This window comes from Dermacentor andersoni, chromosome 1, assembly GCF_023375885.2.
Source record: "Dermacentor andersoni chromosome 1, qqDerAnde1_hic_scaffold, whole genome shotgun sequence".
In the NCBI taxonomy this organism is placed as follows: Eukaryota; Metazoa; Arthropoda; class Arachnida; order Ixodida; family Ixodidae; genus Dermacentor; species Dermacentor andersoni.
The window spans coordinates 403,985,494-404,012,158 of NC_092814.1; the positions used below are offsets into that span (position 1 = coordinate 403,985,494).

The following is a 26,665-nucleotide window of genomic DNA, read 5'->3' on the forward strand; positions in this document are numbered from 1 at the left end:
CCAGGCCTGTTTATGCAACTTTATCAACACGCGGATTTTTTTTAATCCGGTGGAAAATTGCCGGCACCAGGATTCGAACCACGGACCTCTTGCACGCTAGGCGGGTGTTCTACCTCTACGCCACCGCTGCAACGTGTGGGCAATATCAAGTAAAATGTCCACTTGAATGTGAAGACATGGTACTGATAGCTCGATATGCTAGTTCAAAGCGAAGTGTGCTTTATACTTACATTTCCGTGGCTGATTATGAAGAAAGTATCCCCTGAAGTCCCTTGTCGGATGATGTAGACGCCAGGAGGGTAGAAATCCTGCACGGAGCGCACAAGTGCTATCAGTCCTTGTTCTGTTAGCGCCCATCTTACGCCTTTTCAGTCAGGGTCTAAACAATTGTGCGCGCGGTTTTTGTTTTCGGCAGTTGCATGCTACGGTGGCACAGAGACAGTCACACGCGTCAAACTTAAGGTAAATGCAACCACCCGCGCGCTAAATGCGGGCGCATTTAACTTCAGTGCACTGACTATGGGAAGCACGTGACCACTTTGCTTGACTCACCAAGTCTGACGGGCTATTCGACGTTCTATATTCAGTTAGCAACAGAGAATCAATTGAGATTTTCCTTTCTGGCGAGGTATGCAGCCAATAGATTTTGTTATGGGCGTGCTTTGATCCCGCTTTTCGATTGTGTTTGGTTGAAAACGTATTCTGCCAGAATAAATTGTTATTTTATTTCTCTGTCATTGGGAGCACTCGCTACGAAGTGCACAACGCTACAGTGCTAACATGCCTGTGACTCTGACTTTTCTTTATGCAGTGTGTAGCGCCTCGGAATAAAATCATGCGACTTTAATGCATTTAGCGACAGTTCATCGTAACTCTTGACTGAAGGGGTCATAGTGGTCACTGATTCTACCATGTGATATCCAAGGGTAGATGCATGGCAGTGCCAGGAAGTTTCGAGACTGGCTGTGTTTTGAAGAAACTGATTTATTACGGTGCATTCAAACACTGTCTCCTTAGAAATAGCCCCATTGCTCAGCGTACAGCACTATCAGCGTTCCTGGCACTTTGCGAATGCGTCCTGCAAGTCTTCTTTCCCAAAGGATTTGAGCACCCTAGCTTGATTAACTCTAGCTTGAGTAAGGCAATCGTGCCAAAATGGCGAATTTTGAGGTGGTTTTTCTTTAACATTAAAAAACGAGTCAAATAAACGAGAGTCAAATCTTACGATGGAGGGTCGACAGTTTGTTTCCGACGAGAAATTCTCGTATAGGCGGAGTGACAGGGTGCGTTGTCGTTGTGCATGCAACTCGGCTTTCGTGCGCACCTCATCGGGCCCTGTTTTCCGAACGGCCTCTTCAAGACGCCTTATAAGCGGGCAGTAACACGCGTTCCTCATATTCTGATCATTCGGGGCGAATTCCTGAAGCACAGCGCCATGAATGCCAAAAATAACGATAAGCAAACACTTTGTGGCGTTGAGGACATGCCTAACCCCCTCCCCCTTTTTTTTCTTCTTTTCTTTTTTCTTCGTGGCGACGTCGCACTTTTCCACCGCGATGACTGTCGCTTTCTCTCGGAGTTGTACCCTACACCTAAGTCTCTAATTATTATCCTTGACGTGAAAGGCAGTGGCACAGCCGCCTCCTTTGGCAGCCATTCGTTACGTTTAGCTCCCGCTTATTTCTCTCTCTTATCAAAATTAGAGACCCAGCTCATAGGTGGCCGTTTCGACGGGCTTAATTAAATGAAACTCGAATCGCTAGTTTGGAAAAGAGACTTCCAGGACTCAAACAATCTGGGTGACCTGTATTGTTGTGCGAGGGAACTTTTTTGATGGTGAGATTGTTTGAATGCACACATACAATTACTTTCTTCAAAACGGAGCCAATCCATAAGCATTTTGATCGTTTGTGGTCTTAGAAAGGCGTCACACTGCACAGTGCGGACACGACAGCGGTGCGCGTCCTTGATTATTGTCGTGTCCTTTTTGCGTTGGGCAGTGAATCATGTGGTGCAATTTTATGCTAGTAACAACATGACAAGGCCTTCTACTGACTGGCCACTGTCATGGTTGCGAAGCCATTTAAACGTACCGTTAACTTGCCAAGAATCCATCGCGTGTGAACTCCAAACGCAGAATAAAGGAACTGAGGTGAGTATTTATTGCAACGCACGAACAATGTCTATTTTTGCGAGCCAGGTAGAAAAACATAATCAAAATAAACGTCGAGTCGGTGAATTGCTTCGGGAAGCACTGAGCTTGGGGTTGCCGAACTTGAGCAAGCTCCCCCTTACACAGCTATATTGAGAAGCCAAGCTAGCCAATATGTACTCAATGACTTAGTCTACAACACGATTTGTAGACCTCTCTGCGCCGGTAAATTTCTGCTTGCATTCAACGCATTCCGGATGAGCAGTTGGATAATATTGTTGGCTGCCGGCGCATCTAGCCTCTCTGGAATGGCAGAGAATTGCTCCGGCCGAGCGCCACGTTTCAACAGATTTTGGGGAACCTGGAACCTATAGAAATTTATCACTCAGTGCTCCCAGTTACTTTGGTTTACCTGAATTGGCATTTAACATACTCACATGAAGAAACAGTCGCACGTTCCACAAGCATAAAAGGTGGACACATAAGAACTCTAAGCCGACCTTCGCCTTCTCATTCTGCTTGTGCTTTGGATTTCGACGCATAAGAAAACATCTCAGGGCCAGCATTCACTGACGCTGTGGGTAAGCAAAAGCTTGTTAGAATTGGCGCCACCCTATTGCAGTGATTAAGAGGCGCGATCCTGTGAGACGAAAGGTGTGGCCAAATATTGGACAGCGACTTTGACACGTCACTGTCATCTAAGGCGCCAATTCACCCCTCTGGAAGGCACGACCCTACATCGCGAATCTGATCGAACTTCGAACAGGTGACGCCCGTTATTTCTTCCCAACGAACGCTGGCGCAACAAATGTTTCATTTATTGTAATACAGCACTCCCATTTATCTGCTTTTACGATCACGGCAGACTTGCAACAGACACTGCGTAGCATACCACTTCGAGTACGTCCGACATCTTGGCCAGGATCTCGTTGGAAAGTGTTTGAAGAAGAGGGACGCTGCATTGGAAACAGAGAAAACGATCAGCCAGTTGTCGGCAACAACAAGATGAAACTCCAGCGCCATAAAGACGATGCTAAAGAAGGTGCTTAGCTAATAAAAGAAACGAGCTACATTTCGCAAAATACCGAGAAGTCATTACTATTTCATTATGTAACATGCGAATTGTATCTCAGTCCGTTGGACGCTGTTATATATTTAACGGATAGCTGTTTCCTGTGTGATGATTCAGAGCATGCGTATCACTATACTGAATGGTGCTACGTAGTGAGGACTTTACTAATGCGAATGCGAAATTAGGCTTCACGCCTCGATTCAAGGCACAGGTCTGCGCAGTATAGTCGCACTAATATGAATGCCGCCGTGTAAACTTGAAAGCAAATTCTCCACATTTATTTAGTGCCTTTGTGCGAATCCCCATTTACAATATAGATAGGCCCATTTCCCATTGAAGAATGAAACAAAGTGACACCACGCGCATTTAGTGGAAGTCGCAGTGGTACGCCGGCATGTTTTTAACCCGCTGTTGTCCATCGTAGACAATGCAAGCTAAAGCTTTAGGCTAATTCTGAGAGCGCTATTAACTGCCAAGTTCACACGCACTTTTGGCTGACGAAAAAAAAAAAATGAAGTGTTTTATTCGTGCAAAACATCATTCCCCCTAATTGCTTGCGCAATTCCCTAAAGACTCCAGGCGTCAGTGGCCCTTCGGTGGAATGCAAAAAGAAAAAAAGAAAGAAAAGAGAAATTGAACATCTCTTTGTTTATTTTATGTCTTCACTGCATTGCGTGACGTGATGCAGTGAAGACGCACGGAGCAATGCTGGCAGATCTGAGCACAACCATTCTATAGGCTGTTACGGTTGGCGTGTAACACCCCTGGCAAAAAGGATGCTCAACCATCATGCCTCATGGAAACGGAGGATGGTTTCCTAATTTGCTATGGTTGTCTCGAGTGGTTGCTGCTGTTACGGTTGGCGTGTAACACCCCGGGCAAAAAGGATGCTCGAAAGACCCTGCTCAACCGAAGCGGAGGATGGATTCCTAATTTGTTATGGTGGTCACGAGTAGTCGCCTGTCTGGCGGACGCCCCGCAGTGTTCACAGGTCCCTTTGTGTTTGTGCGTGAAAACCCTTTCCGCGAATTGTCCGACTTTAGGGGAGAGCCTTTTCCGCGCGCACCAACGTCGCCTAGGAAAGTGGGAGCAGCCGCAGAGCACAAACGGGGACGTGCAACATCGCCAAGGAAAGTGGTAACAGCCGAAGAGCGCCGAGGGGGACTCAGTGCATGTCACGTGACGAGATGTCAGCAAGATCACGCCTACGATTTTGGTGGGCCTATTTAAGGGGACCCGCAATTTATCTTTCAATTCATTCATTCTCTTCTCATCTTTCACCAACCTTTGAACAAATAGTGCAAGTGTGAGAGCAGCATTCCGGGCAAGTTGGTAATCCATTACTCAAATGATATTGCGCGACAAAAAAACGACACAGACGTGAGAGAAGACGACACACCAAGCGCTTGGTGTGTCGTCTTCTCTCACGTCCGTGTCGTTTTCTTGTCGCGCAATATCATTTAAGTGCAAGTGTCGCACTAGAAATCGTCTCGTCCCTGCCTGATCGCCATGGTCTACTGGACGCCTGCAGCCCGCCGACAACGCCACGCTACCCAATAGTAACGCCGGTCGAAGTTCGACCGGCGTTACTATTGTGGAGGCTGTAATAAGGCACGGCAGCTGCAGTAGCCCATCATGTAGCCCATTTAATAGTGGATAACTACCGCTCGCAATAAAACAAAATGTTGCTACCACCCGAGTCCATGTGTGATTTCGAAAAACACTATATCGCTGTCACCATCTTCACCATCATGAACTTATATCCATGTCCACTGCAGGACGAAAGCGTATCTCCCGATGTCCCGTCCTGCATCTTTTTAGATTTCTCGAAAGCATTCGATCGCGTAGCCCATAGTCGCCTGATATCAAAGCTCTCAGCAATTAAACTCGACTCACTAACCCTATCATGGATTCGTAACTTTCTTACTAATCGCGAACAGTTCACTGTTGTTGCTAACTTTTCCTCTGGGCTCTCTGACGTCACCTCTGGTGTACCTCAAGGCAGTGTACTTGGTCCTCTTCTCTTTTTAATTTACATTAACGACTTACCTAACAATATATCATCTTCTGTGCGATTATTTGCTGACGACTGCATTGTATACCGTTCGATTAACTGTCCCTCTGACCACGCGGCACTCCAAGATGATCTTGCACATATCAGTGATTGGTGTGCTACGTGGCTCATGTCCCTAAACGTGCCGAAGTGCAAAGTAGTTTCCTTTTCTCGAAAAACTGGTAACTCTCACTTTTCTTATCATCTGGATTCTAACATAGTTGACCACACCACAGAATATAAGTACTTAGGAGTGCTCCTTACACACAATCTTTCATGGACTAAACACATCACCTCCATTTCAGCTAACGCCTCCAGATCATTGGGATATCTGCGCCGCAACTTAAGAAGTGCGCCTTCACCGCTACGAAAACTAGCTTACGTAACTATTGTACGGCCACAAATTGAGTACGCCTCTTGTATATGGTCTCCTCATCAAAATTACCTCATCGAACTCCTGGAGAGCATCCAGAATAGAGCGAGCCGTTTCATTTCTAAAAATTATAGTAACCAGTCAAGTGTAACCCAAATAAAAATCGATCTTTCGTTGCAACCACTAACTACTCGCCGTGATATTTCCCTTCTATTATTATTTCATAGATTTGTTCACACAGTTGGCCTAACATTATCAAACCTGAAGAAAGCATCCTCGACGTCACAACGACTGAACAATCAGTTCAGCTACACCCGAATTTATGGCAACACGCACGCTTTTAATTTTTCAGCTTTGCCCCGTGCGGTCCGCTTATGGAACGCACTGCCAGATACCATAGCATGCCAAACTAAACACACTGCATTTCGCAATCTACTAACCAATAAATATGCCGTTTCAACCGTCTAAACACGTCATGTCTTTTGTAATTTTCTTACATTTTTTCTGCAATGTTAAAGAATTTCAGTGCTCCCATTTTTTTTTTTTTTTTACAATACTTACTACTGTATAACATGCAAAAACGTTTACGATGTTATTATGCTATTATGTTATTGTTTACCATTTATTGTTATTGCTCTACATATTGTATTAGCTAACGTATTAATTTTCCATGTTCTGTTGCTGATGCTTACTTCTTTCCCGACTCCATACTAACTGTTACCGTATTTCCCCCCTTACACTATGCCTTCTCGAAGGCCTGTAAGGTACATGTAAATAAATAAATAAATATATATATATATATATATATATATATATATATATATATATATATATATATATACACATGCGAGGGCGAATCACAAACTCTGTGCTCCTATTCTTTATTAGCCAAAATAAGGTAGATACAGATAATTACAAATATAGGTACTATTCTACGTACATTACTATATTTTTCCACTTTGACATTTGTCCCATGGCCGCACCATAGTTGGGATGCCTTTGTGGTAGAATTCGTCCGGCTGACTGCGGAACCACCGTCGGACAGCGGTCTTGGCTTCATCGTTGCACGTGAATCGCTGTCCTGCCAGGAACTTCAGCCGACCGAAAACGCGGAAATCACTAGGGTAGGTCCAGACTCTCCCAGCGAAATGACCGGAGCTTATCTGCGGTTCTGATTTCTAGATGTTGCCTGTCATCATCTTGGAGCATAACCGCGCTTTCCGCATCGAGAATCCCTCAGCGTTTTCGCCTGATGGCAGCCAGCAGACGTGACAGCGTGGAACAGTAACTATCGGCATTGATGGATGCACCTTGTGGCATGAAATATAGCAGGAGCGGTCCCCGGCGATCCCAGAGGACCATTAATTTCACTTTCCCAACATATGGCACTGAACGAATTTTTTTTGTGACAAGCAAACCTGGATGTTTCCACATCACGCTCTGCTGCTTCAATTCCGGCGTGAAATGCCGTACACACGTTCCATCATTAGTAAAAATGCGGTTCGGGAAACATTGACCCTTCTCGCAAACCGTTTCAGATGATTCAGTGAAGCAATCATTCACTTGCCTTTCATCATGTCATCCAACTTCTTAGGCACCCACCGACATGAAAGCTTCCGGTACCCTAAGGACCCGTGAACGATATCGCAAACACTCCTACACAAGATGCCAAGCTCGGGGGAAATGTCCTTTAGGTGCACACGCCGATCCGCTTTCACCATTGCATCCACGTGGGAAATGTCGTCAGTTAGCGACTCACGGCCTTTTGAGAACTCACAACACCACCACCTCACACTCCTAAAAGTGAGACCTCTCCCCATACGTGGGCTGCATTTTCCTGCGGATTTTGATGGACGTTGGTCCCTTGCTCTATGGAAAACCAATCCCAGTTCGTTGCTCGTACGGCGTGGACGTGTCAAGCCATGCAGGAAGGATACCGAGGAGCGGCCCTACCCCCTCCGCGCGCTAGGAGAAAAGTGTGGAGGAAATGACGTAGTTGGTTCTCCATTTTCTTGCTGTTCTTTTTTATTTCTTTGCTGTAGCGGCCACGCCTTCCTGGCCACAATGGCGGCTTTGTTATGGTTCTGTGCGCTCACACGTGTTGCTCCGTAGGTTTCGTACCGTGGCGAAGGCGCCGTGCGGACAGGTTTGCTTTGGTCTCCGTGTTTTGTTGCGCTGCGTTATCTGGACCGTGCCCTCCCGGATGTTGCTGCGGCCAGATGGGACAGGAGGAACTAAAGTTCGTGAAATGAACGTGCATGCAACGCTGTACGCAATGTACCGCGCCACGGCAATGGCAACTGACGAAGGATTACCCGCGGGAAATTTTGCCCTCTTTGGCGGAATCATGCTAACGTGCCATCGCAGGCCGAAACCGATGCGCTTGAGAATCTGTACAATTAACGCCTTCCAGGTCAGTGATTCCTGCATTTGACAGCGCATATGGTGCATTTGCGGAACGTAGAAGGTACGTTATGAATGCATAGTTCGTGTTCAGCAACAACTTGCTTATGTGCAGATCAAAACACATGTTGCTTAGCTGTTGCTTGTTCCTCGCAGTACTCGCGACAGCACGAAGTATTCTAAGCAGAGCGCGTCCGAGGTTCATGCACACCTGCACAGGTGTGCCTCAATACACGTGCTGAGAGAGCGTCACTCAGGATATGTGCATTTTGCTGCCCTCGGCACCGTGCACCTGCCAGCCGACGCTTCATCCTGGAAGATGGGAAAGAAGCGGCTGCTTTGACTAAAGGAGCGAATCCTCCCTACCGCAGGCGTATCCTATCTGTGCGCACGAGAAGCGCAGGGAAGTGAAGGATAGCCGATGCGCTGCAAGAGTCGGCAAGGCTCCACAGAACGTACGCCTCTGAACAGATGAAACGGCTGTTCTATGGTCGTATGTAGGCCGGTTCTAAGCGCGTACTGTTCTGCACCGTGCGCCGGCTATCGCAAAACCTTGGTGCCGTGATGCTTCACTTACCGTGGTAAGAAGCCACCTCAGGCCGCCGTCAACATGAATCTAAACGCGAAATGACATTTTGCCTCCTCGCCGGCGCGCTGTCGCAGTGATGCGCGGCCACCGAAAGTTTGTTCAATAAAGCACGGCGATTCCTCAAGCGATTATGTGTTTGTGCTCATAAGCTCCAAATGGATCGCAAATGGGTTGGTGTGTCGTACGTGTCTCCCGCGCGTTCTTGCAGTGCAGTGAGAATGCGTACATTTTTTATTATATCGCCAGACGTCCAGCTCGCAAGACATATAGCCCAAGCAGAGAAGAGCAAGTACATTTTTTTAATCGCGCGAGAACTGGGCAGCGGCTGGTAGCTGCGGTTGATGAGAACAGTTCAGTTGGCTGGCCTTATAAGGCATCTTTATTTTCATAAAAGCCAGTAAAAGCAGCCGATTCAACGTCACGGCCCAATTTGCGAAGTTCATTATGAACTTCTTTTAACATGACTTCGGCAACGGTAAGGAAATAAGACATCGCGATTGTTTAGTATTGCTGCGGAGCGCGCGCGTCTGAGCAGCCCGGTTACGCGCAGCGTGGCGTGGTTTCGCGAGAAATGTAAACAAGAGAGGAGAGCTGGCCCGATAGGCGGAGCAACGCCATGAGCAACGCCAACTTCCGGCTTCACTTTAGCTTCAAAAAGAGTGACGTCAGGACCTCTCCTGAGTTTCCTTCCTCCATGTGTCAAGCACAACCGCCATGTTTAACAAATGACAGCAGCGCCGTGCCGCGGAACTAGCGGCAGAATGACAGATAAGGCCAGGCACGTCCAAGAATAGTCAACCGCTAGGAATATATATCTTCGCCGCATTTACAGCCGTAATTTGGATAAAAAAAATTAATATGTCAGATTCACCTTCATTTATATATGTATATATATATGTGTGTGTATATATATATCAAGGCCGGAACTGGCTATAATTACCGTGAGCATTACAAGGAGAGGAATTATCGGGAAGCATTTCATGTGCTAAAATTGTGAAATGAAAACCACTTTCATTTGCCTTCATAGACTCATAACCTTGTTTTAGAGGGGCCTTTGGATGATTCTGTGTCCCTCAGCCCTGTTGGAATTTAATTTTCTTGCCCTTATTTTGACGTCACCGCGATGCTGCACAGACATTTAGCAAACTGAGTGGTCATGTTATTTGGAGCAAAGGCATCAGCTTACTCGCAGGAAACTTACTTGGTGTGGAAACATCCTGCTCTATAGACGTATTACTTGTAAAGTATAGAATTTTTTTATTCTCACGAGGCGATGAGTAGCTCCATCGGCATCAGTGCGCTAACAAATATTATTAGCTCATTGTACAAGCAATCACAGCGGTAAAAAAATAAATTAGGCCTGTCAAAGCAAGACAGTGGTCTTGCAGATGCGACGTTTTCGTTTCTTGTATGAGCAGCATAGGTCCGTGTCAAGGCATTGATTTCATGTAAATGATGACGAGGTAAACATCGTTCATTGTGGCATGAAAAGCGAAATTGAGGCAGGACAATATCTATGTCATGATCTCTTACCATCCCACCACACGCACGCACAGACGGACACCATTCCTTTTGACGTGTTCATGTGAAGGAACCAGGCCGCTATGAGAAGTTTAAAACTTGGATTGCACTGCAAAGCATTGGCCTGTCCATTTGAGGAAGCCCTATGCTCCATATGCTTGCCGTATATGAAGTCACAAGATGCTGGTTGCTGCGTCCGACAAGCCACGCATACAGAACAAGCGCTATACGGAGTCGACTACCCCTATTATTCTCCATTCTGGTCTTTGTCGATGCAGGAGAGCAATATTGTCCAGCAGACGTCGGCACGCTGAGTCTCTGAGCGCGGGGAGCAGTAAAAGTATATTTCGTTTATGTCAGGTGGTGAATTATTTACATTTGTTAACCGATGCATTATATTTCAATATAACAAACCGCACTGACTCTTTATTATTATTATTATTTGTTTTGAACACGTATACACATATACGCAGTTAACAGGAAAGGAAAAGCGACGAGCAGGCTGACAACTGCCACCGGAAGGGGCACAACGCCTGCCTAGTCTTCTGAAGGGAGGTGACAGCAACACAGAAATGGAAGATGGGAAGGAGGGGAGGAGAGAGGAAAGGTCGAGCAACAGGACAAATCTAAAGACTAAAGTAGAACACAGTACACTGCGCACGTTGTTCTGCCGAGTTTCGACTCTGCAGCCGGAATTAAAGTGACGCCGCGTCGAACAGCCTCCACAATTATCAATTACATCCATGGCTAGTTCGCTATGCGGCTAATTGTGCGCTCCACGATGAGACGCTAAGTACAGCTGCACGCAATCATGGTTTCACCGGTAGTCGGTCCACAATATACACTACAAGGTGTTTGAACCCGCCACCTCCCATCTTCGAAGGAAGAAGCGTTAGAACACAGTACAGATCACACACAGTAGGGCGGGCCACTGAAGGTCACGCTACTACAGAATCTTGAATTTTCATGCTACAAACGTGAACCTAAGTTAGTTAACTCTAGAAAGGTTAGTAGGGCACGATGGGCGTGATCACGTTTAGATGCACAACCACTGGGGTATAAACATTCCTCTAGTGTCGCACACCACAGGCCAAGGAGATGATAGTTTCTCACTAGCGACATGCGCTGCGCACTGAAAGCGGGATACTCAAATATAAGGTGCTGAAGTGCCTCGTAGCATCCACAAGACGTACACAGTGGACTTGCCACACGCCCTTGTCTGTATAAACGTTCATGCACGTTCACGCAACCAACCCTCAGCTTGAGCACTTGTGCTCTAGCACGACGAGGCAAGCCTCGACCGCGAACACGGGGCGGGAACGTTCCATTTGCGATGCGCTGATCTGGATGCTGCTTGAGTAGGTGGCGAGGAATCAGCAGACGAGCGTCATCAAGCTTGCACAAAATTTCTGGGCAGTCACAGTTGTTATGAGCGCAACTTGAAGCGAGCCGATCAGCCTCTTCATTTCCGGCGATTCCTACGTGTGAAGGTATCCATTGAGCAACGAGAGATACCCCACGTGACGTAATTTTGCTCGCAGAGCCAGTAATGCTACAAACAAGTGGACAATAAAGCTCAGTGCGTTGTAACCTGCTAAGGGCAGCACGGGATTCCGTAAAGATGACAACCTTCGATGTAGTTAACTCCTCTTGCACGTATTTCAGTACAACATTAATCGCTGCTAGTTCCGCAGTTGTTGACGAAGTTGGATGAGGTATTTGAAAGATACGTCGTACTTGAGTTGATGGGCAGAAAAAAGCTGCAGAGGCGGCTTGACCGTCGTTGTGTACAGATGCATCTGTGAAAAGTTGAAGATAATCTGGAAACTTTTCGAACCTGTGAGACTGAGCCAATCGGAATATTGCCGAAACAGCCATATCAGACTTTTTGTGCATGTCAGGGATTGTGAGGTAAATGGGGAATACGTGCTTCATGATACCTTTTGGAGGCGGAGGCGTATCTGAAGCAGCATGTTCAGAAATGGTAGTGATATCCATAAATAATGCCGCCATTTTTCCCATGCGAGATAACGGGCGGTGAATGAGACGATCAAGGAGCGATTGACCATTCGATGCGCGGTGCAGACGCTCAATACGATACAGAGCTCTCTGATCTACTTGCAGCCTCAGGGTTAACTGATGCGCTTCAGCGAGTAATGCAATAGATTGCGCCTCACGAGGTAACCCAAGCATTAGTCGAACGGCAACGCGATGATCTCGCTCCAGTTGGGCCATCAAACTAGGTGGTATGTTCAAAATTGGTAATGCGTACAGCATGCCTGTGAGTACAGATGACTGGTACACCTGAAGAGCCGTTGTTTGGTCGCAGCCAGCACCTCCAGCAGTCAAGGCGGCCGCATACTTAAGGAGGGAGTGCGATTTGCATCGTGCAGATTTAACGGCAGGACGCCAAGAGATGCGGTCATCCACAATTAACCCCAAATAACGGTGTTGTCGCACCCCGTTTATAGGCGTTTCGTCATGATACAGTCGGCTCATGTTCGACGAGCGCGTTGTTTAGGGTGATATGCCATTGCAGCCGACTTAGCAGGGGATATGTGCAGGCCAACTTCCCCCAAGTACTCCGAAGTAGCGTTGAGAGCTCTTTGCAAGCTTGCAGGAAGCCGCGGACCAAGATGCGAAAGGCCGCTTATCCACAGAGCAATGTCATCTGCGTAGACAGCTATGATCACAGGGATGTCAGTGTCCCGAGGCAAACGACTTGGAAGCGCGGCGAGTACGGTCTTAAACAAAAGCGGCGATAATGCGCTGCCCTGTGGAATACCACACTTCACGTTTCGGTATTCACTAGTTACTCCTCCGACACGCACTTTCATCCGGCGCTCCTAAAGAAAATTATGCACAAATTGGAGAAGACGACCCGAAATTCCCGCGGTTGCAAGAGCGAAAATAATCGCCTTATGCGGAACTAAATCGAAAGCTTGCTGTATGTCTAGGAAGAGCATGTAGGCGGAATGCTTGTTTCCTTTAGCAAATTCGAGCGCTGAGACAAGGTCTGATATGCTGTCCAGAGCTCAACGGCGGCGACGAAAGCCCCTCATCACATCAGGGAAAAAGGTCAGCTCCTCTAGTTCAGTTCAGTTCAGTTTATTTTCCTTAAAGAGCCCCGATTTCAGGGGTATTACATAAGGGGTGGGTACAAGATTCGAATTTAGACTAGTTCAAGTAAAGTTCAGGTTCAAGCACGCATATATATATACATACATAGTATACATAATCAAGTATGTTCACACATGTATTTACACATATCAAAGTATATATATCTAGACCAATATACACGTATATAAATAAAAACCACACATATAAGGAAAAATCATGTACAATGTAGTTGGAGATGGTCAGTAACATGTTGTAAAAATATGGATGGGCAGATTATGTCGACAATGGCAGCGGGAAGGCCGCTCCAGTCTGCCACCATGCAGAGAGAAAACGAGGCTAAAAATGTTTATGTTCGTGAGCGTGGTCGTCGTAGCCTGACATCTAAGCGAAACAAGACCATTCGCTCCATTAACTTGACATTTGAATTTAGGGATATTGGTCGGTAGGACTTGAGGTGCCTTGCAGGACGCCCGGACTTTAAAATTGGTATTACCACCAACGATTTCCATTCAGCAGGGATTACACCGGTTCCCCATACTTCATTATACTCGCCCAATATACGGTCATGGAAACTCTTATCAACGCTCCGCAATGCTTGATACGTCACACCATCTTCGCCTGGAGCAGTGCGGCGTTTGGAGAGGCTCAGCGCGTGTCGCAGCTCCTCAAGAGTAAAATCTGCCTCGTCCATCTGGCAGGCTGGACCGTAGGTAGCGGTTATGGTGCGGTGACTTGTCAAAGAAGGAAGGTTGCTAATTGTGGTGTCACTGGATGCAGGAGAGACGGAAATGTCGGCAAATGCCTCCGCTATTACTTTTGGTGACTGGCCAGTCGCTATGCTCATTGCAGCCGTAGGATTCTTGTAGATTTCAAGACTGCGGGGAGCCTTCAGTATGCGCAATACATTTCCAAAACCAATTCCAGTATGCAACGAACTACACAAAGCTTCCCAGCTCTTGCGACGAAGCTGTTTTGTATGCCGCCGTATGGCTGCGTCAATGCGATTGTATATAGTCCAGTCGCTGCGTCGTTTAGAGCGCTGTGCCCGTCTATAAGCGCGCCGTCGACATGCGCGGAGCCGCAAAAGCTTTAGATCGAGATTTGGTTTGCCGATACTCCGTCGTCGTTGTACTGTATCTATTCCTAAGCACTCACTCAAAAGTTTAAATAGGCTGTCTTGAGATGGTGCTTGACTCTTTGGGCAGATGTGCATATCTCCAAAGACCTGCTATAGTCTGCCATCGAAGTCTGCGCTCTCGCAACTGCGATGAAGAAACCTGCGGGCCGATCCGGCTGGCGTAGGGTAACAACGTCGCATTAATAAGCTGGCCACAAGCGGATAAGTTGTTGCTAAGGGAGAAGGCGTATGAAGAGGTCACAGCCACAGCTTTTCAATCTAGCAATAGCAACCCGTTGTACTGGGGCGCACAGCGAGAAGCGAAACAAAAATTTTTCCTCAAGTCATCTTTCGGGCGACGTGCTTCAACGCGGCTCGCGCCAGCCGCGCGATTCGCCTATACTTAGTTTTGGCCCGGCAAAGAAGGGCGATCTCGCTCTGCGAAAACAAACAGGCGCAAAGTCTCGCTCGAGACCAGCCTCAGGGCGGACGTCTCTGCGAGCACCAGGTGTGGGAGGAGCGGGTGTTTCCCTCGAGAAAAAGCGATCGCCGATAACACCCACTCTCCGCGCGCAACGCGCAGCCGGTGCTGCTGCGCCCAGATCACGCAACGACTCGGTCCGATTCGATGATGCGACCGTCGGTCAGCACCAGCTGGGGCTGCAGCCGGTGACTCCCTGATGCACGTATATGCTTACAACAGACATGTGGAGAAAATTTGCAGCCACTGCTGACTGGCAGTATACTTGTTGTGTATACCATATAGGCAGCGTGGTGCGCAGTCTATTTTATTGCGTGCTTCTTCTTTTTCTTTTTTGTTGCGATTGTAAAATGAAAAACTGAGAAGACGAAGCTATGTTAGTGCTTCAGGAAATTCTAGCGCAAGCACACAACAGATAAATACGCGGTAGGTTTGCAGAAATAAACGTTGCGCACAAATCATCGGAATTTAAACTCTGAGTGGAACTGGTGCAACGCTTTTCCGAACTTCCCGCCCCCCCATCAGGTTGGCATATTTCCTGCGAAGGAGAGAGCGGCGGTGGCCATGCTTATCTAGCCTATAAGTTTTACTGGTCGGCAGTCGCAAGGATCCCAGTATGAGAGAAAACAGAACGAAATAAACGAAAATAGCACACTCCCTCCCACTGAAGTGCGAACCACTTCAGTCATCTCTGACCGCATAAAGCTTGTAAAGAAGCTGCGATTATCGCCTGTTTATGGCAGTCATGTTTTCGCATATTCTTGAAACACCCTGTTAAAGTACCATTGCACAAAAAGGCCTTTCGCGCTATTTTGTGTTCCGCAGCTGAGAAGGCACGACTGGGGTTCTTCTCAATGGTTTAGGCCGTGTTCGGCTCCGGCGAGCGGCTTTGGCCGGCACTTGCTCCGACAGCCGCCCGCCCTCGCCGCCCACAAGAGCCTTCACACAAAGGCACACGCCAGTCTGCGCACATGGCTACGCTGTTCTGCAGTCGCGAAGGTTTCGAGGCCACTGCAGCCGCATTTGCCACTGGGTGGATTGATAAATAACTCACTGAGCCCTAAGCTATTACGTGCCACACTACGATCGGATTGTGAGGCACGCCGTACTGGGGGACTTCACCTAATGCACGTTACGCGAGCGTATTTGCACGAAATGTGGCCCCTGCGGTCGTGATGGAACCCGCGAGCTCCACCTTAGCAGTGCCACACATAGCCACTGGGCTTCCGCTGCAGACTTCAATGGGGTGGAGTGCTAAAAACGTTTGTGCACCTTGCTTTGCGTGTGCATAAAAAAAACGTGGTTAAAATTTATCGGGAGCCCTTCACTACACCCACTGTAGAGTTCAGGAAGGTACATCACATAACTTAATTTAGGAACACACAAGTGACTCGTTCGTGACACTTCTTCACGTTCCGAGGAAGTGAAATCATAAAAGGCGAACGTTGATTTCTGTACAAGCAATTTGTATGGTGTCAGTGGCCATTTTAACAGGGTGCTAAAGACAAAAATAGTTGAGCTGTTCAGTAAATCACGCTTACCCAATACCAAACGAAAAGAAAAAGAAATACTGTTACCGTGAGAGGAGTAAACCGGAAAAGACGCAAGAACGATAGACGTTTGCCGGCGCAGCCTTGAAGAAATCGCACAAGGTGGCCGTGATATCATACAAGTTGACAGCATCTGCTGAGGCCTAGCTAACTATTTATTGGCAAAGCTGGAGTACATGGTATTCTAAATAAGCGCCAGACAGAGGTTGGAAAGTTTCGGAACCTTCTCCCGCGCCATCCCTGCCCCCTCACCCACATACACACGCACACATGTACGCACACAACAGCACAGATAAGAAAAAAATACTTTCAAATCCCTGAAATCATGTTGGACGTCCCGGCGCTAAGATATTGGCACGAAATTTTTAAAAAAGGGGGCGGGGGGGGGAGGCGTGTTTTGCTCCTATTTTCTGTTCAAGTAATCAGTTTCTTTTCTCGAGGATATAACGAAAAGCTTTGAAAAGACTACTTTAATCAATATCAATTCATTTTGTGTTTCTGTAAAAGAGCCAAGCCAAGCCGAAGACGTTGAGAGGCTACGGTAGCTGTTTTCTTATAAATTAGCGCATGCACTTCCTTCATGACTGGTCGCAATTCACTCCACTCGAAACACGACAACAAAGTGTTGATAAGAGCGAGAAATCGAGAAAGTAGATACAAATGCCCTGCTTATTCGACTAAAAGATTTCGTAAAACGTGTGCCTCAATGTGGTTCGAAACTGGCAAAGCGTATGCAGAAACTAAATTCAAAAGTTTCAGAAGTAATTAGATTCAATATAAACGGAAATCTAGGGTTCCCTCAGATTGATGAATGAATTATGGGATATGTTATATGACCACACTATATTGTTCGGTATCGGGATTCAGGAACATGTGTTTTTCTACGATACCTTCTTCGCCAGCAAGTTACTTACTCATCATCCTGCATTTACCACATGCTTAAGAAAAACACAACAGCCTGTTACGTAAGTGCATAACCTGTGAACGAGAGCCAGCCTCCAAAGTGCTGTTGCAGCATTCTCGTTCACCTGCTGTTCATCGGTGACGGACATAACAAGCTCATCCAAGTTGCGCGAGGTCTCGCACGCTTCTGCGGGAGAAGTCTGAGCGTGCACGAAAGCTAAGCTTCATCTCATTTACGCTGCGTACGCACTCTTTTTTCCGGTCTAGTCGCGAGCGCACCCCGCTCGTCGGTGCGCTTAGTAGAAAGGAAGCCCAGCAACGCTACTGCCATCAGACTAACATGAACGGACAGGAACGCTCGAAGCACTGATTGAACTTCAGACGCTGTTGCCCTGCTCGGCTTGAACCAACTAGCCGAAGTTAGCACTCTTTCGTAATCAATGATAGATCGCAGAAAGTCATTTGTTTTTACAGAGCTCGGGAGAATGGCTTTACACCCGATGTTTTAATGTCCCAAGGCGACGCACGGGCTCCGCCATACAGTGGGAGGTGACGAGACCTTCTCTGCCTTTCTTGAAGATGAGAGCGTTTTTGTCGTCCGCGCCGGTCGGAATGCGGCTACATAGTGAGTTTAACGATTGATGCGGCATTAACCTCAATGCTGACAACTTCTTCTCGGGCTTGTCTTGCGCAATTGGAATGTAAGCAATACATCATTAGTAAAGCAAATATAGAGTAATCGAAGGGCTCAACTTTTCATTAGCTACAACCACACGAAGCCAACAGATTTGAACAAAGCTAAGGAACGCATAGGAACAAAAAGAAATCAACATTTTTCTCAATTTAAAACACCGAAATAATAGGTAAAAAGGAAAGGAAAGTTAAAAAGAACGCAGCTTTCCACCGGTAAGAGCCGCATCATCCGCATTGCGCGTGTGATGCTCTTCCAACGGTCACAGCTGTTTCCCGTCCACTTTCATGGGTGTAATGTTTAGTGTTTACAGGATCCAGCCATAACAGTGGTTAACCGCGCCATCTGCGGTGGAGGTGGATCATCAGTTCAGCCACAGGCATCCCCTGAAATGTGAACCTCAGGGCGGGCAACTGGCCGATGCATTCTGAGGAATAAAAAAAAATCGTATTTTCACTACTTCCCCAGATTGACCGTTCGCAGCAGAAATCATCAAGCACCGGAAACGGTTGTACGAAGACCGATGCCTCGCCCTGCCTTGGTTAAAGATGGTTTCCTCTTATCAGATTTAGCAGAGCGCTTAATATTCCAATATGATTTACACGCAAATATACATGAATGAACTGGGGTGAAATGTTAATGTACAGAAGACAAAGATAACGTTCAATAGCCTGGCAAGGTAACACGAATTCCGGATCACCAGTCAGACTCTAGAGTCTCTACAAGAGAACGCTTACCTGGGTCAGTTACTCACAGGGGACCCTAATCATGAGCAGGCCACTTAGAGAAGAATAAAAATACAATGTAGTGCATACGGCAGGCATTACCAAATCATGACTGGGAGCTTACCACTCTCGTCGAAACGAAAAGTGCACAATCATTGCATTCTTCCGGGGCAAAAATATGGGACAGTAACTTGGAGGTTAATAATTATGCTCGAGAACAAATTAATGACCGCGCAAAGAGCGACGCAACGAAAATGGTTAAGTGTAGCGTTAAGAGACGGGAAGAGAGCGATGTGGATCATCGAGCAAACGGGGATAGCCAATATTCTATTTGATATTAAGATAAAAGAATGGAGCTGGGCACGTCATGTAGCGCGTGAGGTAGATAACAGGTGGACCATTAGCGTTACAGAATGGGTGCCGAGAAAAGGGAAGCGCAGTTGAGGACGGCAGAAATCTAGGTAAGTCAATGAAATTTGGAAATTTCCAGAGGAAAGTTGGAATCAGCTAGTGCACGCAAGACAGGGGTAATTGGAGATCGCAGGGAGAGGCCTTGGTCCTGCACTGTACATAAAAAAGGTAGGCTGCTGCTGCTGCTGCGGCTGTTGCTGCTGCTGCTGACGATGACATGAATGGCGTATCCATTTTTGTCTGTCTTTGTCTTGTGTGCTTTCACTTAAGCATTTTGCTCTGCTATCAGCCATGGCCGCTTCCAGTCAAGTAGAACGCATAGATTAAAGAAAAATAAAACAAGGTACGGCACGATAGGCTCAGTAAAAGGTTTCGTACACAGCGCTCCTTTATTTCCCCAGCAACCGTTTCATGTTCTTTAGATTTTTTGTACACAATGCAAAAAAGCAGCCATTATTTTTCAGTCGTGCAATGATATAGACGGTGATCATTTTTAAGTTTCATGGAACTTTTAAAAGTCGCCTGTGGCAGATGGCATAACTATTTTCCTTGATCTCGATTATTCGAAAAGGCGGATATTACTAGCACGAGAAATCGAAACGCATATTCAACTAAATACCAAAAATTCCGTAATTGCCTTCTTAATTAATCAATTTACGGCACATGTTCCAAGAATTGAAGCCGGTGAGCTTGCAAGACGTATCAACATGAAATGAATTTCCAGAATAATGCCAGTTTTGGAGATATGTGCTATCAAACCTGACGTAAAAATTCGCTGTTGTACCACTTACTTTTTTTGAACAAAAGCTGTTTTATGCATCAATTGACAAAAGTTACTCGAACGCCCACGTATTTCGTTCCAGATTTTAGGAAATAATGTCTCGAAACTGGTGCCATCCTGAATATTAATTCCAAGAGAATACGTCTCGCAAGCTCACCAGCTTCAATTCTTAAAATGCAATGTGTGCCCCAAACTGATTAATTAAAAAGAAAATTAGTGAATTTGTGTTCTTTAGTTCAGTATGCGCTTGGATTTCTCGTGGTTGTAGTGTCCGCCTCTTCGAATAATCCATATCAAGGAAAAGAATTTCTGCGTCGGCCACAGATGATAATTAAAAGTTCAATAAAACTTCAAAATGATCACTCTGTGTATATATATTTGTGCGCTCGTGTGTGTATTTGTGTAAACGCTGATGAAGACCAGTCCGACGGTTGAAACTGTTGAAAGTAATACATGTTCCGTTAACATTGTCGCATCGCTCAAATTCTGTATTTTTGAAAGGTAGCCTGAAAAATTAATTTCTCTCTCTCTCTTTACATATATTCTTATCATTCTTACCATTCCTTATGTTCGTATATTACGTCCTTCACTTGCAGCACCCCACCTGCCATTGCAGGCTGTACAAAATCGACTCCACATGCAAGACGCTCGACGTTCAGTTCACCCGAGTCCTCCCGAAACGAAATGCAGGTCGGAGTCCCTACGCGCCGCTGCAACGCGAGTGCGGATAAGCGGATTACTCAAATAACCAAGTCCTGATTGTCATCCCTGGACGTTAAGATGGCTTCGCAGGCGGGTGAGCTTATCTTTCGCTGTCGCGATTCCCACCGCTCGCTTTCTCTGCCACGCGGGTCAGTTGCGCCCACTTGGAGTTCGGAACATCGGGGCTTAAACTTCTGCAGTATAAGAGCGCCGTGAGAGAACACTAAACCGAGGGCACCGTCGGCCCTCGACCTGCGCGAAAGTCGCTCGAGTTGCGCATTCGGGAGGCCTTTCGCGGAGCCGCCTATTTGTTACGCCGATTTCAGAGGGGAGCCATTGGCTCTTATTACTCACAGCATAACACGTGGTATTAAGTTGCCGGATAAGAACAACTTCGCATTGATCAGAAACTCGCATGGGAAGAAGACCATGGTCTTCCCACTTCTTTTTCCTCTTTTTTTTACTTGCTTGACTCGCAGGCAAAGTTGTGGTGCGAGAGAGAGCATAAAAAAAGGCGGTGCAGCAGGATTTCCTACCGGCTCCATGGACACGGGACATATAGGCGCGTGAGCGGGTAAATTATAAATATGCATGGCACCATTACTTGATCGCCGCTACCTGTTCTCCAATTTGAATTTATTCATATTGTCACGTAGTAGTGACGTTGAAGAAGGCAGCAGAATTGTGATGATAGAAACTAGCGTTTTATTGGGCGAACTTGTGCCCTCAAAAGCAGGCTACACTCAAAAGAACAACGATAGCGGCGAACACACTCGGCGATAGTCGAAAATCTTTTCGCGATCTCTCTCGTCGACTTCTATTTGCCAGTAGCCAGACTTGAGGTCTGCAGAGCCGATCCAATGAGTCGTCTATCCGTGGAAGGGGGTATACGTCCTTCTTCGTGATCTTGTTCAGTCGACGATTATCGACGCAGAAACGTAGGGTTCCGTCCTTTTTCTTCACCAGGATAACAGGAGATGCCCACGGGCTTTTCGACGGCGGGATGTTCTCGTCGCGGAGCATTTCGTCGACTTGTTGCCTAATAGCTTCACGTTCTCGCGTCGAAACTCAGTAAGGGCTCTGGCGGAGTGGTTGAGCGCACTTTCGGTTATTATGCGATGCTTTGCAACTGGTGTTTGTCGAATCCTCGATGTCGTCGAAAAGCAGTCTTTGTATCGTCGGAGAAGACTTCTGAGTTTTCGCGGCTTGCTCAAGGGGAGACTTGGACTTACGTCGAAGTCTGGTTCGGGGACTATGGTCGGCGGGGTAGATACGGCAGAATCTGAGAGGACAAAGGCATTGCTCGTTTACACAATTTCCTCCATGTACGCGATTGTCGTGCTCTTGCTGATGTGCTTGAAGTCTTGGCTGAATTTGGTTAGCATCCCTTCCGCTTTCCCTCCATGGAGTCGAGCGATCCCTCTTGCGAGGCAATTTTGACGCTCGAGTAGTAGATGCTGGTCGCCCTCGATTAGGCCCTCTACGTCAGCGGGTGTTTCGGAGCCGACGGAAATAACAATGCTGGAACGCGGCGGGATGCTCACTTGATCTTCGAGCACACTCAAGGTGTGGTGACCACGAGAGCTCTCCGGTGGTATCGCTTGATCTTGCGACAGCGTTATCGATTTCGACTTCAGGTCGATGACTGCGCCTTGTTGGTTCACGAAGTCCATGCCACGAATGACGTCTCGTGAACACTTTTGGAGGATAACGAAGGTGGCAGGGTAAGTCAGGTCATGAACGGTAATTCTTACCGTGCAGATTCCAGTTGGCGTAATGAGGTGTCCTCCAGCGGTACGAATTTGAGGGCTCTCCCATGCAGTCTTAACCTTCTTCAACTGGGCGGCGATGTGTCCACTCATGACGGAGTATTCGGCCCCTGTGTCGACTAAGGCAGTGACTGCGTGGCCGTCGAGAAGCACGTCGAGGTAATTGGTTCTTTGTCTTGCTTTACAGTTAGGTCTTGGCGTCGGATCACAGCTGCGTCGCGTTGAACTGTAGCTGGAACGTCCCGTCGTCAGGTCGTCTTTCATCAGCGTGTTGTTTGCTGCCAGGGTTCGTCGGGACGGCGGTGTATCATCGTTGTTATGTCGTCGAGATAGTCTTTTCGGCGTCTGCGTCGGCGGCGCAGGATCTTCGTCAGTTCGACGAACAGCAACTGCACCTCCATCGGTTGCTCCTTGTAGTTTTCCGTATATGGGCGGATGGACCGGCCCCGGGCAGGGCCAGCGTATGGCCGTCGTTGCGGCGACAGGTAGCGGCCTGGTGACGGCGAACGGGACGGTCGTCGAGAGTTCCACTGAGTGGCGGCTAGGTAGTCAGCGATGTCACGTGGGTGCTCCCCAAGCTGTGGACGCGGTGCGTTGACAGCGAACCCTCTCAGTTCCAAGTCGCACTATGGCCATCGGCGGTAGATGTGCCCGGCTTCTCCGCAGTGATAGCAGAGCGGGCGGTGGTCGGGGGCTCGCCAAATACCCGTCTTCCTCGCGTAGGTGCGCTGGCCGACGGGTGGGCGTGTCGGTGGTGGCAGCGGCGGCGGACGACGGAATTGCGGCGTTACAGGTCCCAGGCGCGGTCACGGAGGGGGGCCTTGACGGCGTGCGACGGCAGCGTAGGTCATCGCTTCTGGCTGGGGCCGCGCTATTTGAGGTTGCACCTCAGGAACTCCATGCGATTGCTGAACCTCATCTTTCACGATGTCGGTGATTGAGGCCAATTGAGGCTGTGACGAAGGCAAGACCTAGCGCAGTTCTTCGCGCACACAGGCCCTGTTGGTCTCTTGAAGGTCGTTGGAACCCAGTCCTTGGATCGCGTACTGCGACGTGAGCACCTGGCGGTTATATTGCCGGGTGCGCATTTCCAGAGTTTTCTCGATCGTCGATGCCTCTGCAGAAAACTCAGCTATGGTCTTCGGCGGGTTACGAAAAAGTCCGGCGAAATGTTCTTGCTTGACGCCCTGCATCAGGAAGCGGACTTTTTTCTCTTGCGACATTTCCGGTTCGGCGTGCCGGAAAAGACGGGCCATCTCCTCCGTGAAGATCGCGATCGTCTCATTTGGCAGCTGCACTCTGGCTTCTAGTAGAGCTTGGGGTCGTTCTTTCCGCACGACGCTTGTAAATGTTTGCCAGAACTCGCTTCGGAACAGGTCCCACGTATTTAATTAAGGTGGCTTGTTGATTCTCGAACCAGTTCCTGGCGGCTTCTTCCAAAGCGAAATAGACATGTCGCAGCTTGTCGTCGCTGTCGCAACTGTTAAACGTAGCGACCCTCACATACGTCTCTAGCCAGCTTTCCGGGTCCTCAAATGTGGAACCGCGGAACGTCGGTGGCTCCATGGGCTGCTGTAGAACTATTGGGACAACTGCGGCTGCCATTGGGGATGTCTTCTTGGTCGTCTCTGGACGATCTTCTCTGACGATCTTCTTGGTCGTCTCTGGTAGAATTGTGTGTTCCGGGGGCACCTGCTGTAGCCGGCGGCTTGCTCGATGTTCCGGAACGACGTTGGTGTTGTCTTTCGGTTCGGCCTTGAATTACGGCTTGTCTGGGGCGTCCGGTACATGAACGTACCCAGCACCTCCACCAGATGTCGCGTAGTAGTGACGGTGAAGAAGGCAGCAAAACTGTGGTTATAGAAACTAGCGTTTTATTGGGCGAACTTGTGCCCTCAAAAGCAGGCTGCACTAAAAAAACAACGATAGCGGCGAACACACTCGACGATCGTCGAAAATTTGATCAGCGGGTCAAGCGCGTCGGCTTTTATACAGCAGTCGTTGAATGTTCCAGAATAATCCCTCGGACCCGCGTGTCTTCCACAAAGTTCTACACCATTCACGTCACGCGATGGAATCAAATAACACAAGGTTCGGCGGCAACAGACAGCGGATAGAAGTATCGATAACATTCCAGAAACTTCCGATATATATGCAGGCGCGTCCCGCGCTGTGCAATAACATTTGTTAGGCGGCGAAACGTGGGTGCCCGATCAAGATAGGCAAGTGCACGTGTCAATATACTGACCTGCAGCTTTCTTCTAGGTGGCCTCCCTAAGCGGACGGTTAAGACTAAAACGCGCGCCTTCGTACAAGTTACGAATATTTAAACAACCTTAAATCCTGCCGCCACGATGAGTAATATCGTAGACATTCATGTAAGAGCTGCACTATTTAAAGCGAATAGCTTTCTTTGCCGCTTTAGCCCGCTTTCATGGTTGGTCTGTGGTCGATGGTTTGTGGTTAGTCTCGGCAAGAAAAACCTTCGTTGGTTCGTTTGTTGGTTCGTTCTTTCGTTAGTTCTTTCCTTCGTTCGTTCGTTCGTTCTGGCTAGTTGCTTACACATACATTCATCGTGGATTGATTATGTGCAATTTTAAACCGGAGCTCTCCTTCCCTAACATCTGATGCTTCTACCTAGGTCGCTCGGCCCGTCAGTAGTCGGGTTCGCGCCCCAATAGGTTCATCCCCACTCTTAAAAAACAAGCAAGAAAAAAAAAAACAACAAGCGCGTCCGGCGGCAGGATTCGAGCCTCGGACATCCCCCAGCAGCAGCCAATTGTAAAGCCATTCGGCCACAATTGCTTTTTTTTTTCTTTTGTTTACTGCCATTGTTGACTTTTTAGCTTCCTCTGAATGGTTCTGACTCTGCACTCGTGAATTTATATGCGCAACTGCAGCTACATTTTTTTCGTGCTAACATCAACTACCTCTTTCAGATGGTTGCCACGTGTTTATTATAATGACGATTGCACTACATACCCTCAACCGGAAATCGGCCAATAAGTGGCCGGTATATTTAAAACAAATAATGAGAAATGAAGAATTACAAGCCAATGTAATATTTTTGACATCGTGAAGCAGGGCTGTGCAATAGCACATACGCACACCAGTTTCCTTTACGCTAAGTATGTGGGAACGAAATGGGCAATTTTATGGCGTGCAATTAACCGCTTAAGAAAAAGAGCTTCGCCTCCCATAGATTCCAACATGTGCGTTGGATCTGCATAATGTTATTTTGGCGGTCTTGGCCAGATTCGGTGCTTTTCTTTTTCATATCGCATTTATTTGCTCGCGCATGCGCGCCACGCAGCGGGCGCCTGTCCAGCGCCCTCACTGTCTAGGCCTGGTGTTCGGCAGCACGCTCACCTAGACGTCCCAAGTGCTATCTGTGTGGTGTTTGACGTAGTGGTTGACGTTAAAACTTTTCACAACGATGTACGAAGAGAGCGCACGCTTCGGAAACGAAGAGGTTGCACACAAGCTGCACTTACACTCTCTCTTCAATTTTAGTTGTAAATTTTTTTTTCAGCTTTGGGCTGCCAAGTTGGGGTCGAGCTGCTACATGAGTGTGAACCTTAGTGCAGTGTAGACGGTATGAAAGCCCGCCGTCCGCTTCAGTATTGATATCACCAATGCGAAGCGAGAACATCTTTCAGAGCCGAGCGCCAGACAAGTTGGAATAACGCGCAGGCTTACACGCTGCTGTTCGCGTTTGTTTTTTATCAACGCCATGCTCCCTGCAGTGAGAACATAGCTCAACAGCGGAATACTGCAAAAAGAGGACCGAGCACGGCATTGCACTACAACGTCACACTGTAGTTAAAAAAAAGACCCAGCATATACACACAGCATGAGAGGCAAACTTAGAGACCTTCTTAGGAACTGGATGTTCTCCTCCTGCCTCTGAAGTCCGGTTTTCATCATGATCGCCTGGAAGACGCGTCGGTCCAGCACCCACACTTTGGCCTTCGTCACCGCTACAAGAAAAATGAGTAACAAATGAACTCCATGAAAGTGACTGAAAAGAGGTACGTTGGTATAATATATCCTGTTTTCATTCATTGATTTCAAACTTATTTTTTCAAAAATTGCTTGTGCCGAATATCACTTGTTAGAGTTGTTGTTGTTTGCACGTCTTAATTCACATTTTTGTCCTTAAAGGGCTGCGGTGAACCTGTTAGGGTTCTATATCAGGTGGATCGCTTGAACATCCGGACACCATTTTCTACGTTAAATGGCCATTTTCACG

General features: G+C 47.5%; 1 protein-coding gene across 1 annotated transcript in view; it reads right to left on the reverse strand.

Moving 5' to 3' along the window:
- The window catches only part of LOC126518611 (cGMP-dependent protein kinase, isozyme 1-like), a 648,418-nt gene that overhangs the window by 271,923 nt on the left and 349,830 nt on the right, over positions 1-26,665 (reverse strand). The window contains exons 5-7 of the mRNA XM_050168386.3: positions 26,288-26,393; positions 3,045-3,108; positions 231-308 (exon numbers count right to left, since the gene is read on the reverse strand). Of these exons, the coding sequence (XP_050024343.2) occupies positions 231-308; positions 3,045-3,108; positions 26,288-26,393 (248 nt within the window). The remainder of the gene's footprint in view (positions 1-230; positions 309-3,044; positions 3,109-26,287; positions 26,394-26,665) is intronic.